The sequence below is a fragment of the Falco biarmicus genome, chromosome 2, assembly GCF_023638135.1.
Source record: "Falco biarmicus isolate bFalBia1 chromosome 2, bFalBia1.pri, whole genome shotgun sequence".
Lineage (NCBI taxonomy): Eukaryota > Metazoa > Chordata > Aves > Falconiformes > Falconidae > Falco > Falco biarmicus.
This window is the reverse complement of record NC_079289.1, coordinates 89,120,648-89,138,503: the sequence shown is the minus strand read 5'-3', so window position 1 is coordinate 89,138,503 and position 17,856 is coordinate 89,120,648. Positions and strand designations below refer to the sequence as shown.

The 17,856-nt window shown below is 42.8% G+C and overlaps 1 protein-coding gene across 2 annotated transcripts in view; it reads left to right on the top strand.

The window, feature by feature from the left end:
* Window positions 1–6,050: 6,050 nt before the first annotated feature.
* Window positions 6,051–17,856, top strand: part of POLA1 (DNA polymerase alpha 1, catalytic subunit) — a 204,201-nt gene continuing 192,395 nt past the window's right edge. The window contains exons 1-10 of one of the 2 annotated variants that reach the window (XM_056328060.1): window positions 6,051–6,170; window positions 7,799–7,923; window positions 8,949–9,045; window positions 9,535–9,615; window positions 10,400–10,515; window positions 10,772–10,834; window positions 12,299–12,397; window positions 14,123–14,318; window positions 14,550–14,724; window positions 15,635–15,813. In XM_056328060.1, the coding sequence (XP_056184035.1) occupies window positions 6,140–6,170; window positions 7,799–7,923; window positions 8,949–9,045; window positions 9,535–9,615; window positions 10,400–10,515; window positions 10,772–10,834; window positions 12,299–12,397; window positions 14,123–14,318; window positions 14,550–14,724; window positions 15,635–15,813 (1,162 nt within the window). In that variant the 5' untranslated portion in view covers window positions 6,051–6,139. Of the gene's footprint in view, window positions 6,171–7,798; window positions 7,924–8,948; window positions 9,046–9,534; window positions 9,616–10,399; window positions 10,516–10,771; window positions 10,835–12,298; window positions 12,398–14,122; window positions 14,319–14,537; window positions 14,725–15,634; window positions 15,814–17,856 lie in introns of both variants that reach the window. The other variant, XM_056328059.1, reaches the window with a different exon arrangement.

The window sequence follows — 17,856 nt, the reverse complement described above, 5'->3', positions numbered from 1 at the left end:
CCCTTGCTGCACCCTGACAGCTAGCTCAGGCCTTCCTAAGCCCTGAACTGAACACAGTGGGGCCCAGGCCCTGGCTGTGTGGGGTCTTCTCTGGTGATTCCTCCTGTGTCATCAGCCTGACCCTGGGCTTTGGTGTCCCTGCCATGCTGGCCCCCTGCCCAGCCCCAGCTCCTGAGTGAACCCTCTTCCCAGAGCCCAGCCAGCAGCCTCTGGGGGCTGCCCCCCAGGGTTCCTGCCACCCCCAAGTCCCCTCTGCCATAGCCCCTTCCCAGACCCTTGTTCCTGCCCTGGCCCAGTGCCCACGAAGTGGCCCAGTGACAGCCCACAACAATTACATAACTCTACAGCAAACCCCTTGTGAACCCAGATCTCTAAGGCATGACAGCACACCTTGTTTGGGGGAGGGGGCTGCTGCCAGGGCCAAGGGCACTGACAGCCCCAATCAGCCTCGGCCAGGACCCCTGCCCTCTGCATGGGGGCTCTGAGCTCTGGCCTGCACCGTCCATCCTTGCCGGAGCTGGGCTGTAGGAGTGCTGCTCTCCAGCTCAGCCACAGATGTGTCCCTGGCTCCCTAGCTCCCTAGCTTGACATTGGACCTGCCTCATCACTATGGACTCCTCTGGTCATCCCTAGGCTGTGTCTGATCCTGGTCCCCAACCACAGGCTGACTTCATGGACCTGCCTTATCACCATGGACTTGCCTGGTGATCCCTGGGCTGTGTCTGACCCAGGTCCACCACTGGATCCAACCCTGAGTCGTGTTTCTGGTTTGACCTCAGACTTGCCTCATCACCATGGACTTGTCTGCTCTGGGTTCTGGGCTGACGCTCACTCCCACCCCTGGGCTGCCCTGCTCGCAGTCCTCAGGGGCTGGGGGATGAGGTCCTGACTGTCCTACCAGGCTCTCCATGCTGGGCTTCCCTTCCACAGGCAGCAGCTGGCCCTTGCTGCTTCTCCACGCCGTGAGCACAGCCTGCACCAGCAACAATCCAGCAAGACAGAGTTGTCAGGATTACAGCTAGACTTTGCAGCCTCTCTTGATACTGTCCTCCTTTATGCCAAAGAGATGTGAAACGGTGAATTCTGAGAGTATTCACCCATGGAAGCACATTTGATCTTCAGCCAGGTCTTGAAATGTAACAGCCTCTCTGCAATAACGTTCTGCTTATACATTAATTGTTAATTTTTGTGCCATTGTAAAAGAGAGCGGTGAAAGTAGTTAAAACAGACTTTCATGCTGTGGCAATAACTGTATGCTCTTGAATACCACTGGCATCAGATTTAATTCTTAGACATTATAATTATGTAAGGGCTCATGCTCTGTGAGTTTGCTCTCACTTGTCTTCCCTATTTAATTTACACTATAATATTTTGTACTTTCCTTCTAGGCTTGGATAGGAATATTGTGTTAGGCAAGCTGGTGATGACATCCTGCTCTGTTCCAGTTAGTGTAATTCCTCCAGTTCTGGTTGAGTTACTAGGATTTGCTGTAATTTAACTGCAATCAGAATTTGATGTGTGTGGGTTTTTTTTTTTAAAAAAACAAACCAAAACCATCTCTTGATGTTCATTCCATAGACCTTTTTTTCTGTCAGAATGGAAATTGATATGTTGCTCTAGTTTCTATTTTGCATCTGCATTTCAGATCCTTAACAGCCTAATAGCAACTTCATTCTCTTCATCCTGATGTTAGCAGGTAACTCAGGAAATTAGAAAGAGCTGTGTAGTGAACAAAAGGCATTTACAGGCATGGTAAGCAAGGAACTTACCCTTTGAACATGAGTGTCTGCATTATCTTTATTGATAAACAAATGAAGCATCTATTTCTTCCTATTTCTATCAGTTAACTACCTGTGAAAAGATTTTAAAAGAATGACCTCTTGGTAAGTAATCAATTGAGGTTTTATTTTTAATTTACATAACCTGTGCTCCTTTAGGAGTTTAGTCCCTTATATAGTTAAGTAATTCATGTTGAAAAGTCATGTGAACAGCACAGTTTAAGCAGCTTCTGAAAGGAAGTAGACAAAGCTGGATCATATTAAATGTAAAAACTTTAAGTTAATTGAGTGATAACATGAATTAATTCAGACCAATGTAATGATTAAGAGTAAGAGAATTAAATACTCCACATTTGTAGGAGATACACACATAAAGCATATACATTCATATCCTGAGCACTACCATACACATAATTCTCCACAAAGATCATCTGTGCTTAATGACATGTTTAGGCATTTTGAATTAGACATAATACAAGTGAATTTGCTACCTCACTGTAATTCATGGTTTACTTGCATTCTGGTTTTTATACCACCTCTTAGTTTCAACATATTTTTTCTCCATCACCAAAAAAATTACCAACCATAAGCTTAATGTCTAATGTCTGAATCTCAGAGATTTAACTTGTTGTCATACTGTCTTTGAGATAAATCAAGCATGCCCTAGACATAAAATGGAAGACAAGAATAATCCTCAATACTTTGTCCATCTAACTTAGGTTTGATACTATACTCCATTTGTACTTTCATATGTTAATATATAATACTTTTCATATTATTTTCAAGCTCTTGCAATGAGTTTACAGTATTTTCTATTCATAACTTACGTATTTAAACTACAGCTCTAAGGAAACAACAGGGAAAAATACATCTTTGTCACCTTTTGTTGAAATCTGGGAGTTTCCTGAGCTTCCTCTTCTGTACCACGTTTTTGGCTGTCTACCATCTTCGTTACCGTGCTTTTCTTGCACTTTTTTCTGCAGCTATGACACTTCCCTTGAGAGAACGTTGGATGGTTCTGAACTGCACAGCAGAATTGCCATTTCTTGTACTCAATAGACAATTGAGCAAAGGTCTCGCCAAGTTGTTGTTGTATGACTGTCCCAAGGGAGTTTAAAGATCAACTCAAAGTAATCTGCTGTGATAAAGCCATTCAGCAGAGGAAGTCCCAAATCTTGCTGGGTTCACTTTCTTTTCCAAAGCAAAGTGCATGTCCTGCCTCCCCACCCCCCAAGCATTTAAGTATGCTTTTTATGCTGTGCTGTGGGAAACAGATGCATTCTTGTTATGGCCAGAGATGAATGTCAGGATTGAACTAACATTCATGAAAAAGACTTTTGTTTGATCTGCACTGTCCCACAGTGGAGCTATAGCAATGACTTCAGTTCGGTAAATTAACTGTATCACTGTGTACCGGCTCAAATCATGCATCACCTGAACGACAAACATGCCACTGTTTGCATGACAGCTGGCAAAGAGTATTATTTTATTTTAATCAAAAGCATTAAAATCCAGTCAATTTAAAATTCCAAAGCATGTGAAAGCTAGGTATATATGAAATGTGCAGTATCACTCTAATTTTATTTAAACTGAACAATTTTGTGACGTGTATTTTATAAATGTTTCTTTATCATGGCTTAAATTGAGTAACTTCTGAACCTGAACCCCACATCACGCTTAGTGATGTGATCTTGTTTTGTGCATGTGTTTAAAAACAGAAATAAACCAAACAGCTGATAAATGCACCAAATGAAAGACTGTATGTAGGTGTCTTGGCCTAACTGGACAGGTAGCTAAACACCACAGAGCCACTTGCTCACCCACTCACTGCCCCCCCCGCCCCCGCAGTGGGATGGGAGAGTGGGGGAGACAATTGGGGGGAAAAAGGAAAAAAAAGAGTAAAATCCAGGCATTGAGATTAAGACAGCTTAAGGGAGAAATGGAAAGGAAAATAATAATAATAATAAAGAATTGGAATATACAAAACAAGTGATGCACAATACAGTTGCTCACCACCTGCTGACTGATACCCAACCAGTTCCCAAGCAGTGGCCCCAGCCAGCTTTCCCACTAGTCATTCTCAGCAGAGGAGGAAACATCATATGGTATGGAATATCTCTTTGGCCAGTTGGGGTTAGTGTCCCAGTGTCCCAGCTATGTCCCCTCCCAGCTTCTTGTGCACCCCCAGCCTGCTCACTGGTGGAGTGGGGTGAGAAGCTGAAAAATCCTTGACTTAGTGTAAACACTGCTTAGCAACAGCTGAAACATCAGTGTGTTATCAATATTATTCTCATACTAAAACCAAAACACAAAACTGTACCAGCTACCAAGAAGAAAGTAAACTGTCCCAGCTGAAACCAGGACAGTAGGCCAGATAGGCATTCCTCCTATAGTTGCCAGTGTTTCCAAGGATGTGAGTTTGTTACATCTAAACGGATTTAATAACTAGCTACCGCTGAGAGAGGTGGCCTCGATTTGTTGAGTGCCTGGGAATGGGCATTCTGGATGCTGGGGTGGCCGGTCCCTTTTAAGCACCAGGGAGCTGCCACAGGTGGTTAGGGTAGTATTTCTGCTTCGATTTAAGACTAGGTCCAGCAGTGAGATGTAGTGTTGTACTAGAAACTGGGTAGATAAGTTAGAAGCATCAATGTCTGGTAGGTTTTTATTTTTCTCTTACCAGTACAAAGCAGTCCTTGTGGAGAAGGAAAATAATTTTCAGTTTCAAAACTGTAAGAATTCTCTCTTCTAGATAGTTGGCAATAGTCAGTACATCCAGGCCAAATAATACCAGCTAATGCTCCAGCAACAGCATTTCAGCTGTAAGGAGAGAGTCCTGGTCACTCTCGGATGGCTCTGAAGTGTTGGTGCTACCTGCCTTTGTTAGAAGCTGCAGTCAGTCCCCACGTATTTTCATGAGCAGAAAACGCTCCTCCAGAAAATTCTGCAAATGAAGGTGGCAAGTTCTTTGGGTACCGACTGGCCAACACTGGTGTTTTTGGAAAAAGATCAAGGTTAATCTTTGGTGAAATAGCACAACCCTCACCGGTTTCCCTGGGTTTCTTAATGAAGTCATAGGCAGACAGATCTAAGACGACTCAGAGAGGACTTGTAAAGCTGCAGTTGTCTTAACTGAGGCTTTTAAAAACATATCCAACTACACTTGAAACTGAAATATATCCTTTTCTGGACATAGTTCTTGCTCCTCAGCTGAAGGCTGGTGTATAATAGTCTTGCCATCTCCACAGCATCAAGATCAGCAGAACATACTCCATCTCCCCAATCTGCCAGTCAGGTGTATGCAAGGAAGAAGCTCTGACAAGTCTTTTCTCCGAGTCCTCTATGCAGCTGGCCTCTTAAGAAATCCAATCTGCATCTCCTTTTTTCATGCCTAGCAAGGAAGGAAAAAAATTAAAGGGATTTGGGAAATAAAAGGGCGTCCATTGCATTAGCTATTTTGTTGCTAAGCTGGCCAACCACTACCTCTCTCTGAGGAGACCAGAGAGAATTTACTGAAGGAGCTCCTGATGCCTGTGACAGAGGACAATACCTACTTTAAATATGTAAAAAGGAACCATGGCTCCCACAGATGTTAGTAATTGTAGTGGTCACACTTCTAGCTTCAGTGGTTATATATTGTTGAAAAACGTGTGGGAAATGCCTGTTTCTCCTAACAGGGACTGGCCTACTGCTAACAGTGGTGCTACAGGCAGTCCTTGACCCTCCCGCTGCAGCCTGGCTCCAGCTTTCAGACGACTGGCATCAACGACCACCTCCTCCCAGTTCAGCAGTGTGCATTTATATTATTTTGCCCCAATTGAGGCACCACGTCACTATGGTTCATGGGCCCCGACACCCTTGTGGCAGGTGGAAGCCCTGCTGGACATCCCGCAGACGCAACTCGCGGGACGGTGTCGTCTGCTGCCGCTCTCAGCCCGGCTCGGAACCTTGGGATCAACCAGTGACTGCACGGCTGCGGCTCCACCGGCGGGCCAGGCCCGGCCCGGCGCCTGAGGCGGTTGCATCCGCCAGCACAGGCCTCAGCCAGTGCTCGGCCCGCCGGCGGCGTAGGCCTCGCCCAGGAAACGGCTCTGCCTCGCCCGGGCCGTCCTTCCCGCACTCGGCTCCGGGCTGGGGGCGCCCGGAGGCCCTGTCCCGCGGCAGCCCGCGCTCCCGCCCCGCCCCGCCGGCGGCCGCCGCTCGGCCCCCGCCCCGGGCGGCAGCGCCGGGCCCGCCCCCGCGCGGGGCGGCCGGACCCGCGGGCGCCGCGGCTGCTGATTGGCTGCCGCCCCGGCGGCGGCTCGCGGGGCTCCCGTCTCGCGCCACTTTCGGGAGCCTTGGCGCGAGCGGAGCGCGCGGGCGCCATGGCCGAGAGCGGCGCTGGGAGCCCGGACGGTGAGGGCCGCGGGGCGCCCGCTCGGAGGGGATGGGGCGCCCGGGGCGGCGGCGGCCTCCCTCCCCGCGGCGGGGCGGCGGCTGCCAGCCGTGCGGTGTGAGGCGGGGGGCAGCGGCGCTTGGAGCGGGGAGCTGGGGACGGGGAGAGGGAGGAGAGCGCGGGCGCGCGCGCACACCGGGTGTCCGCACGGTGAGCGGGAGCGCGCGTGCGCGGCGGGCTGCGCTCCGATCCGAGCCCCCCGCCCCCCCTGCCCCCAGCCCGCGGGGCCGGGGCTGAGCGGCGCCGCCCGGGGGCCGGCAGCGTCCCGCGCCCTCCGCGCCGTGGGGAGGCTCAGTGGGCCGGTGGCTGCGCCGCCCGAGCGGGGGGGCCCTTCCCCGGCAGGCGGGGGCGTTACGCCAGGTTGGGGCGGTTTGCGCCCGGCGGCGGGGGCGGCCGCGCAGCCCCTCCGGCCCCGCAGCGCTCACCCGCGGCGGTGGGGCCGGCCTGCCCCGGGCGGCGAGGCCGTGGGCTGCTTCCCCCTCGCGGGCCGCCGGCTGGGGCTGCCGTGCCCGGCAGGAGCGCTGGCATTGCGCTGCGGAGGGCACCGGCAGGCGCGGCCGGGCCCGGCTGGGGCTCAGAATGCGTTTGCCTGGGGAGGAGCACGTTGCTTTAGGCGCTTGCTTATAGCAAACGCAAAGAACTGACGGAAAATCCGTGCACAAATACACCCGAAGTGTCACAGCTTTGCGGTTCTTCCACATCTGTTACCAGACGGCTCCTTTGTAGCCCGTCCCAGCACACAGCAATCCCAATCCTTACTTGTCCGGGCCGCGCTGCCAGGGTGCAGCCCTGTTCACAGTTTGGTTGCCTGCTGTCACCAGGGATGGACTGGCCTCCCCTGGCTGCCTGGCCTGGCTGCTCGCACCAGCCCTGGGTCTCTGCTGCCTGTAGCTGTTCAGCTTGTCACGCAAAACCCGTAGTCTCGTTCCTGGGCTAGCTGTCTGCTTTCATAGGCTGGATTGGGACCGTTCATTCTCTGTGGTCAGGTAAATGTACACCCCACAAAAATCAAGAGAGAAAATGGTCAAGAGAAGCAGAGAGCACCTTGCTGGGGGGAGCACTGTGAATGGAAGACACTGTAAGAGGAAATGGGGTGGCAGACTTCTGCTACTGGCAATTTACCAGTTTGTCTCTATCTAGCCACACTCTCAGCCATCATGAAAACCATTACTGCTTTGTAGCAATATAGGCCTTTTCTAAGTCTGTCTACTCCTGAGTTGTCATGGAGACATGCAAAATAAAAGGAGCTGGAAATTCCCAAGGAAAGGGGGGGGGGGGGGGATGCTTTTCATCCAAGGGTTGATGAGATTTGAGAGGTGCTTTGGGAATGTAAGTGGTAGCTTCTTGCTGAATGTGAGCTGGCACAAAGTCTGTTTGATCTGTGTGTCTGTCTGAGACCATGCCTTCAGTATAATTTCAGAATTGGCTTATCAAGAGCCATTCCTGACTGTGTGCTTTTAGCCAGGTAGATTTCAATGTTGATTTTAGGCAAAACTGCAACCATCTATTAATACATCACTGAACACTGAAGTACCAAAGATAACAGCAGCTCATTACTAAACTTATTTCTTGTTTTTTTTAATTGCAGCTATGCATGAGTCTAGAAGTTTTGCGGCATCACGTTCTAGGCGTGAGAAGAAGTCTAGAAGAGGCCAGCAAGAAGCACTGGAACGTTTGAAAAAAGCCAAATCTGGAGAAAAAATAAAATATGAGGTGAAAATTCCTCATCTTTCCTTTTTATTAAAAAGTGAATGTGAGCCAAGATGCTTAACTACCCTTTATACATATCTAAAAGTTATGAGAAACACTGCCTTTCAGATCAGATTTTGTTTTTTTAAGGATGTATGTTTTTTGAGAATATAACTGTAATTGTTTTGCTGCTTTCTGGTATCATTTATTTCTTTCTGTTTTCAAAATGAAAACGATTTTATTAACTGCAAGTCAAACATGCTTGGTATTGCTTGATAACTATCCCACAGGGAAGGGGCAACTTTTAAGATTCAATTACGTAACTAACATTATGATACGAAGTACTTTTTTTTTAAACTTCAAGTTATTTTAAACTTTAAATGAATTTCACAGCTTTACATGACCAAAATCAATTCATATTGACATGCTGTGTTTCCACAAAGAAACCAGAATTTAAGTATTTAACTGGTATCTGATCTGTAACTGAAATCTGGCAGTGTAACATTGATACTGTCCAGTGAATTGTAATGCCAACAGGAAGTGACTTCTACATTGAGATGGATAAATCTAAAGAAGCCTGAAGTGTGTAGATTGTTAACATGCAAATTTACCCTGAGGCACAGAAGAGCTTCTTCAGCATTATGCTTGGACACATGAAATCATCTTCTGTTTCACCAAGTTCATCTTGGTGTTTGAGTGTAGAGCAAAAGGTCAGAAGCCTCCATCACTAGGATTTTTATTTTTTTATTTTTTATTTTTTTAAATTTTTTTTTTTTTATTTTTTGTAATATGAAATGAGCAGTACTGCGAGTGCTTCGGTAGATTTTGAATTTCAGGATGCTGTGATATTTTTAGAAATTGATAACCTGTCTTTTGTAACTACCAAAGAGGAAACTTAAACTGAATGAATAACTGTGCTTACTAGTTGTGAACAATGTAACAGTGTAGGAAACCATACATTTCTTGGGAACTTCTATGTTCTTACTGATGACCTATATTAATAAATAATGGTATGGGAACTGCTAATCCTCAGTGTACCTTAACTGTAGGTTGAGGAGTTCACAGGTGTTTATGATGAAATAGATGAGGAAGAATACTCGAAGATGGTCAGAGAACGACAGGATGATGACTGGATTGTTGATGATGGTAAGTAAGAATCATTTGGAGAGTTATTTTGATTATAGTGTTATAACTCAATTAGGCTTCACAATGTTCATAATTTGAGGTAAGTTGTAGTTAGTACATCCTTAAAAATTGTTGTAGAAGACAAGAAAGAGGTAAGCTTTTATATGGAAATGAATCTTTTGCATTGTTCTCGTAGTAGTGTTTTAGTATGGTAATGAAAATATATTTCATTAAGAACTGTGTTTGAAATTTTATTTCCAGTTCTCAGTGATGTAACTTTAAAAAGTAGTACTGTAATTGATAATTTCTAATTAAACAGGTAGCAATATATTTAGTCTAATAGAAGATAGAGCTGAGAGTGCTGTAGGTTTTTAAACATTTTTTGCATTTATAAATTTTGCTCTATATTAAAGGGGGGAAATGTTTAAATACGTAAAAGTTTTGATTATGAATATATTTAGAAATATCAGAATTTAAAATGCAAATTTTTAACAATTTGGTTTTTTACAGATGGGATAGGTTATGTAGAAGATGGAAGGGAAATCTTTGATGAAGATCTGGATGATGATGCTCTTGGTTCCAATAAGAAAGGTAGGCTGAACATGACCACTGTAGAATGCTTGCCAGTGGCTTTTAAAAGGCACCTAAACCGGGCAACTTTTTGGCATCAGTATGTAGTGAATATGGCCAAATGACATGTTACTTGGAGCTCTGTAATTTTATGCCTGTGACTGTGGATTTTGTTTAGCCTCCGTACTGCAGAAGTTAGAGGTCCACAAAATGTGGTAAAATCGCTGCTAACTGCTTCAACATGACTAGGGCAATTTTGCCAACAGTATTCTGTCAGATTTTCATTTCTAGGACAAATGCATCTAGGAACGATCTTGGTTTCCAAAGCCAGTGTCTAAAGGATGTGTGGTGTCTCTGGCCACTAAAATCCTGGCATGCTTTTAAGGATCTGGGATTAAATGATTGTGCCAACTTTTGTGAAGTTGGTGGCCAACCAAGAAATTACATCTGATGTTGAGAATCCAAGCCTAGTGCCAAACTCCTGGATACTTGTCTTTTTCTGGAGGTGCTTCCATGTAATGTATCTTGGTCCTTTTTCTGGAGTATGAACTTGAGTATGCAAAGTGAATCTCTGACATGACTGTGAATGATAGGCTGCTGATAGGGTTTTGCTTTTTTGTATGTGTGCATGGCAGCCTTTATAAAGGTGGGAGCAAGTTAAAGATGTTTAGGCTTCATTTCAGCCAGCAGTGTAAAGGTGGAAGAAGTAGACTACCTCAGCTAGCTGTCTATTCCTGCTAATAAATGGACCCTTAAACACTGAACTTTTTGGATGTAGAATTCACAATTTTATATTTTTCTGTAGGAAAAGGTGGCAAAACATCTACGGTTGATAAAAAGAATGTGAAGAAAGCTGTGGTGTCAAAGCCAAACACAATTAAGTCTATGTTTATAGCCAGTGCTGGGAAGAAAAACACAGATGTAAGTGTTAACATGTTTGAATTTAAAGATTTCTAACTTGTTTACAGTGTTTTAGTGGGAGTGGAATAAAGCAAGGGCTTATTTCAGTTTCTTGTGTCTAGCAAGACATAAACTCCTATTACAGTCTGTTGTCTATGGAGCATTCCTGTAAACATTGTTTGTGTTTTGTAGAAACCCTTTAGTCATTTGCTGCTGGTCTCCTGATTGGGTTTGCACATATAACTAAGAACTGTTTGGCTGATCTGTTATGTTACAGAAAACTGTGGACCTGTCAAAGGATGATTTACTAGGGGATATTCTTCAAGATCTTAATGCTGAAGTAAGTATATTAATAAAATCTGCTCGAACCATCGTAATCCATTCATTTTTCTTGCTGTGGTATCAAGAAAATACATTTCTTCATAAAACTAGACCATCTAAGATTGATTTCTTCCATAGCACATGTGCTTGGTACATTCCATGTATGTATGCAGTCTACCTGTCATCTCCACCATGCAGAAGTTGCATGACTCTTCTAGTTTGATAAGCCAGAACTGCTGTGCCCTAATTAGACATAGTGTAGGTTCTACATCACATTAATAATAAACTAATGCAGCCTTCTAGGTTTTAGTTAGCTTGGAGTGAAACAAGACTTACCTGCATCTGAATCATGTGTACCATATATGTTTATCACCATGCTCCAGCCAGTATACTGTAGGATATTTCCATCTGGCGTGTTTGGGTTCATGAGAGGAGCTGAGGGAGGACTGTTTCAGCAAATGATGTAGCCTGAACTTCTATCTGCCTCCTCCTGCTTTCCACGGTTTGCTACAAAGGAGCAGATTTACACCTTCTCAGCACTAGGAGTGTGTGCAAGGTGGCTGCCGTAGCAGGGTTGGACTGTTAAATGAGGCTGTTCCTCATCATTAATGACTTCTCAATGACTTTATGTCCCTTAGCAGGATTTCTTAAAACTGATAGGATTGCTCACATGTAAAGCATGCAACTGCTGTAGTGGTGAGATGGTGAATTGAAGTATGTTGTATCATAAAAAGCATAATGTGTTTTTACAGAGCAGTAAGAGGGGTGTAGGTCAAGTTGTTCTCTTGGTTTTGTGCGCTTGCAATTTTATTCCTCCCTGTGGCATCTGAGAGTTGTAGTATGTTAGGCTATCAAAAACCCTCAAATCATTAAGCAAATGTGTTTTAATGCTGTCAGATTTTGTGGAGCATTGATTAGGGAAAACAATGCTAATAATTACACTATGGCTTGTATTTACTTAAACAGTAGTTAGGTTGGTTTTTTGGCCTTGTTGTTTGTTTTCTAAAATGTCTCTTGTTATTAGCTGTTGATAAGTATAAAGTATCTGTACATGTAGATAAATTACAATAGGTTTTCCTCAAGTGTGACAGTGCTGAAAGAGCACTTCTGCCTTTCTAAGGCATGTGTGCTCAGTACTACTGTTTCAGCAGACATGAAGAACATATCACCAGTTACTGTGATAGTCGTGCAGTAAAGGCATGATTAGCTATTGAGATGCCCATTGTTTGAAAATTTTCACTTACTGATGACAGTTTTTCTCTCAGACTGTGTACCAAAAAAAATCTAGTGTCTGTCTTCATGGCCTGATTGCTCAGGTAACTTTGTTTTTTTTTATATGGCTGAGTTGTGTGTCAGGAGGTGTGTTTTCTTGGGCAAATGAGGAATACTGATGACCTGCTTTTTCTTTGATGGAAAAAATTACTAACAGAGGCAAAAGAAAACACTAAACAACACCTCTTCGTTTTGTCACTTTAATCTTCAGACTGTTCAGCTAAGTCCACCACCAATTATAATGCTGAAAAGGAAAAGATCTGCTGGAGTATCACTGAATCCTTTCTCTGTGCAGTCCCAAACTCCTAAGGTAAAGGAAAAAATGAAAAAAGTTGTCATTCATAAGTATTAATCTGTGTTTTGATTGATTTGAATACTGTTGTCTTTGATTTCTGCTTTTAGAAATTACCTTTCTTAGCTTCCTTAGCAACGTTACTGTGTAACTCCATGCATTTTTCCTCTTCCCCTTCCATGTTAGTACATAAACAGTGTGTAACTCTTTTTGTATCTTTAGTGTAGTAGGGGTAGGTAGCTGTTACGTTTGACAGGTGAAATGTTTTTATAACATTAGGTGCATCGCATGAAGGTTAGCTTTTGCTTTGTCTCTTCCTAAGAGTAGAAAACACCCTTGTGGTAAGGAAAGGATGATGGGAAGCAAAATAAGCAGAAGAAAGTGTGTGGGTGTGGAAAAGGTTAAGAAACTCATCTTCTGCAGAAAGGGGAAGCAAATGGGAAATTGAAGTTGTGGATAGAAGTTTACACTAGTGGAAGATTTGGGAGTGAAAAGAGGGATGGGCTGCTAAGGATGGAAGGCTAGCATTTTGTTAAAGAGTTCTGGTAAATGAGAAGGTCTTTATAGCTGGAAATCCAATGAGATATTTGGTAACAGCTGTGTTGGAGCCTAGAAGCAATTGAAAAAGAAAAAAGGGGGAAATATAGTAAGAAAGGATCTTTGTCTTTATGGTGCAAAATAGTAGTCACTTCTGTAGGAAACATTGAGGAGGAAATTTATTCCCAGACAGGCAGTTGAAGTGATAGCTTTTGTGGTCCTAGGAAGAGGAATTGGAGATCTTAGGCAATGAAACAGATGAATAGGATGAAGATTACAGCCTTAGAAAATAAATGGACATAAAAAGGAAGATAGCAGTGATGCTTTTTACTTTAGGAGACAAGCAGAAGTACAAGTAAATTCATTTGGCTTGGCTAACAAAAAATTGTTGGTGAAGGTAGTTTGTTTGCTTTCTGTTAAAGGTGAGTGAAGGGCTGGGTTTGTTGGCTAGAGTAGAAGTAGCTGAACTGAGATTAAAACAGTAGAAATGATTGTTTGTAACTATAAATTCTGTGTCTGTAAATAATAGCTTTCCCTGATGGTGAAGGTTTTGGCCCTTGCCAAAGGTTAAGGGTCAGCAGATGCAGAGACCTGTTGTTGGTCGTGGTGGAGGCTACTTCATGCACGCGTTCTGTAGCTGCTGTCATAGTAGTATCCTGTCTGAGAAACAAGCTCTGTGCTTACTGCCTCAGAGTTCAGGCTTGCAGAGTGTGCTGAAATCTGATTTTGTTTTCCTTGCTCATGCTGTCATGTGTAGCATGAGGAAGTTCAATGGAAAAGCACTCTGTAAAGTGCCGTGTTGGCCTTCCCCGGTTGTTCCAGGCTCTGTCCCTGCCTGACATATATTGTCACAAACTCAGTTGACACAGATAGAGGTTTTAATTTAGGAATGCTGTAATGCTATTTGGGAAAAATAGTGAAAGTAACCATGAACTTAATAAGATATCAGCCATGGTCTGTTGTAAGCTACTTTTTAAAATCATAGTAGAAACACATCACAGCAGAAATTATGGTGTAGAATTTAGAGTTTGCTCTTGAGGGGTTTTAGCTGTCATGCTGCAAAATGTATGGAACTCTTCCTTCAGCCATGGTTACTAGTTCTGGAAATAGTAAGTGCTAGGATTTCTCCCCCCCCCCCCCCCCCCCTTTTTGCTTTTAAGAGTTTCTGGGGTTTTTTTTTTAATTCGTGGCTGAAATGTCTTTCAGGTAATCACCCCTGTATCAAAGAAAACTCCTGCTCATCTCAGAAAGGAAACTCTTCCTCCAGCTTCATTTCATCCTAAACATCCCAATTACACAGCAAAATCTGTCATAGTCTCTGAAAATGAGGATACCAAGTATGTCCAAAAAACTGCAGAAAATGGGGGAATAGTGAAGACAGTAGGAGAGAAAGCTATTGAAGGTATCAAAAAGAAGTCAAATCCCAGTTCTGGAAACTCTGTAAACATGGCATATTTGTGTTAAAACACTTCTTGGTTTATACTAGTTAGATGCTTAGATAGCTTAAATGTGGTATCTTGTTTGTATATTAATACTGTATATTACATTCGTGCATACAGTGTGTTATCTGTGCATACCGCTGTAGTATACAGTGTGTCATTTTAACGATTCAAGCCTTTAGTTCTATGTGCAGCACTTCCAGATGATGATCAGGGAATGATGGATTTTGATGAGGAGGACTTTGATGAACCTATGGAAGCAGAACATGTGGAAACTATACCTGAGACAGCTGAAAGCCTGAAGAGAGACAAGGAAATTCAAAAGGAGACAGAGCAGCTGGAATCAGAGAAGAAAGAGACATCTGTCTTGTAAGAATCTCTCTTTTTTTTTTTTTTTTTTTCCTTCCACCAAGAAGCCTTTCAATATCCATAAACTTTCTATCTTCGTATTTGTCTGTGAAACAGACAGAATGATGATAATGCTATGCAATGTTTTTTTTGCAGTGATGTTAAAAATGGTAATGTTGAACATGCTGATAGCTACTGAATTGAAAAACACTTCATGTTTTTGGGATTTAGCGCATGACAATGTAACGCATATTTCAGTACATTGAGGTGACTCAGTGTGGGTGTTGGAACAATAAATTTTGATGCCAGTAAGCAAAAATGAAGAATTGCTAATGATGCTTATTCTAAGCAACTGTGAAGGTATTTCATAATGTTAGTTGTAGGTAAAAGTATTATTGCTAGAAGTAATTTCACATGGTGAACAGCCATGTCTTTGGAAGTAGGAAAAATGGGGGGGGGGGGGTGTCCGTGTTGTGGGGGTTTTTTTTTGTTTTGTTTACTTGTTTGGAAGGATCTTGAATCCTGTGTTTCCATAACTTTAAACTGTAAAATATTTGTATGATCAAAAAGACTTAAATATGTAATGACTGAACAGGTAGTTTTGTTGAAATAATCTGTTGTTCCCACTGAGGAACTTGTGCAGATGGGTGGATGTATTTGTTATGTAAAGGCTTAAATGACCAAGGCTGAAATACGAGGTGAATGATTTTTTAAAGCCTGCGTGTTGTGTACCAAGAGCCATACTTGTATGGCTCGGATTTTTTTTTTTTTTTTCAGAAGAAATCTGATGAAACTCCATTATTGGCAATGTTGCTTGGTAGTGGAAAGAATGACAAAAGGTGTGAGAATATAGGGCTGAAAAAAAAGCAAAACAATGGTGGTTAGAGCAAAGGCACAATTTTACTTCTTGTTTCTTCTGCAAAACCTGCAGAAGTTGTTCTCTCCCAGGTGTCTCATGCTGGGACAGAATTGATGAGGATGAAGCCGATCTAGTAGTGGCAGAAGTCCAGCTGGACCCCAATCTCCTTCCACTTGTGAATGGGGAAGATGATGATCAAGTCTTAAGATTTTATTGGCTGGATGCTTATGAAGATCAGTACAGTCAGCCAGGTAACTGTTCAGTTAAAGGCAGTAAATGCCATTCTGATTCTTTTTATGTAACAGATTTTCGGACTTGCCTAAATTATGTCTAGATACGCTGTCTCTCTGGGCTTTATAACTTAAACGTTCATCTCCTGTTTTTCTGCACCTGTGTCCTTGGTGCCTCGGTACTGTGGCTGGGAAAAGAAAGAGTGTCATCTCTTGGTCTAGTATAGTAGTAGGGAAGTACAAAGGGAGCTGCTAGCACTTCTCCATGTTGGTGTCCTGTTTGCTTTCTTAAAACCCTGTACACTTCAGGATTAAGTTGATGTTTTAAATGTCTTACTCAGTGGTGCAATAACTAAGTGTGCTTTCTTCTTGTTTTTGGAAATGTAACTTAATTAGAAAGCCTGTACAATAGCAGTTGCACAATTTTGCACAAAGGAAAGGCCTCTTATCAAGGCAGGAAGGTGGCCTGAAAAATATAAGGTCTATCTAGATCCCTTTATTCAAACTAGATCTTGAAGATTGTCTTTAGATTAACATCCCTAAGATATTTTGTGCAGTTGAAGTATGAATCCTAGCTCTCATCATCTTCAAAACTGTGGCATTCTGATCTCAGCCCTGACAAAAGAAGTCATGTTCGCATCTGTTCTAAGCACTTCCCATCCATCCTCTCATTTCACCAGCAGCTTTAGGATCTTGAGTTTCTAATTTGTGCTTCGTGTAGGTTTACCAGAAGGTTCTTCCATATGTTTTTGAAGGTTTTTTTGGGTTGATGCTGTAAACATTGAGTCAGATACGTTTCTTTGTTACACCTTTTGTTGTGAGTTGGGATGCCAAACTTAAATATGAGACTGTGCTGGGCTGAACAGCTTGGTGATGGGAGTGGTAATAATCATGATATCTTGATGAAATCAATGGCTCTAATATAAAATTGCTACTTTTGAAGACCCCACTATTGTTCTTTTTCCTTTTTTTTTGTCTTCTAAGTCAGTGGTTGCTGAATGGAACATAATTATGAAAGGATTTCTGTTCCTCGCATGCAAGGAGTGTTCTTTTCTCATTATGACTTTTTCAGGATTGAATAATAAAGACTGCACCTGTTTTCAATTAGTAATGTAGAAGGGAAAATTTTTATACTGCTTTTTGTTTAACATGAACATGATCTTTGTTTATGCCTCATTTACTGTGATGTCAAATGCATTGCCTGAAGAGTAAATACTATAGCATAATCATAAGACTCTTTCAAACTTAATAATTTTTTGGAGGCTTACTTTTCATAACTCTCTTTACTATCTTAGGCAGAGAACTTGTATCCTATTAACATTGTAGGAATTGTAATCCTATTAACATTTTAAAGAAATAATGTATAAACCCTGCCCTTTCCCCTCTGCAAGACATTTTCCCTGTCTCTTGTCTTTGCTTGCCTTTTGGTTCAGTGGCAACATGACCTTTCTTTTCACAGACTTCATGTTTTATAAGTTTTACTCCTATATTTCTATTTCTTCTTTCCACAATCAGGCTTACAAGGGAAAGGGCCTGATCTCTCTTTCATATCTTGGTTTTATGTATGAGGTGTGTCTGAAAACTTTGAAGTTAGCCCTGCTTTTATTGTGTGTGTGGGTGGGTGTTTGACTTGGTAACCTCCAAAGGTTCCTTCCATCCTAAATTACACTGATTCTGTGAAATCTAGGGATTAAGACCACTTCTTTGTCCATGCTAGAGTTGACTGAAGCTTGTCTTTGCAATCCAGGCAGCCTTTTACCGTGTTCTTTGACTGTCTCACATTTCATCCTTTCTACCTCACCTGCTTATATGTATGCCTCTAACAGGTTAACTTCTCCATATGCTTAATATTGCCAGCTGTTCAAGCAACCAGCTACTGTTTTGTGGTCTCTCCCATAGTTTAATCTTTCTGTATGATACAAACCTGATTTTTTTCTCCCTTAAAAAAAAAATAATTAGATTGCTGGGGATGCAAACTTCATCTTCCCTGTCACTTAGATCTGTAATTTGAGCTCTCTCTAGATCCTTTTATTAAACCTGTCTAAATCTTGAAGATTGCCTGTA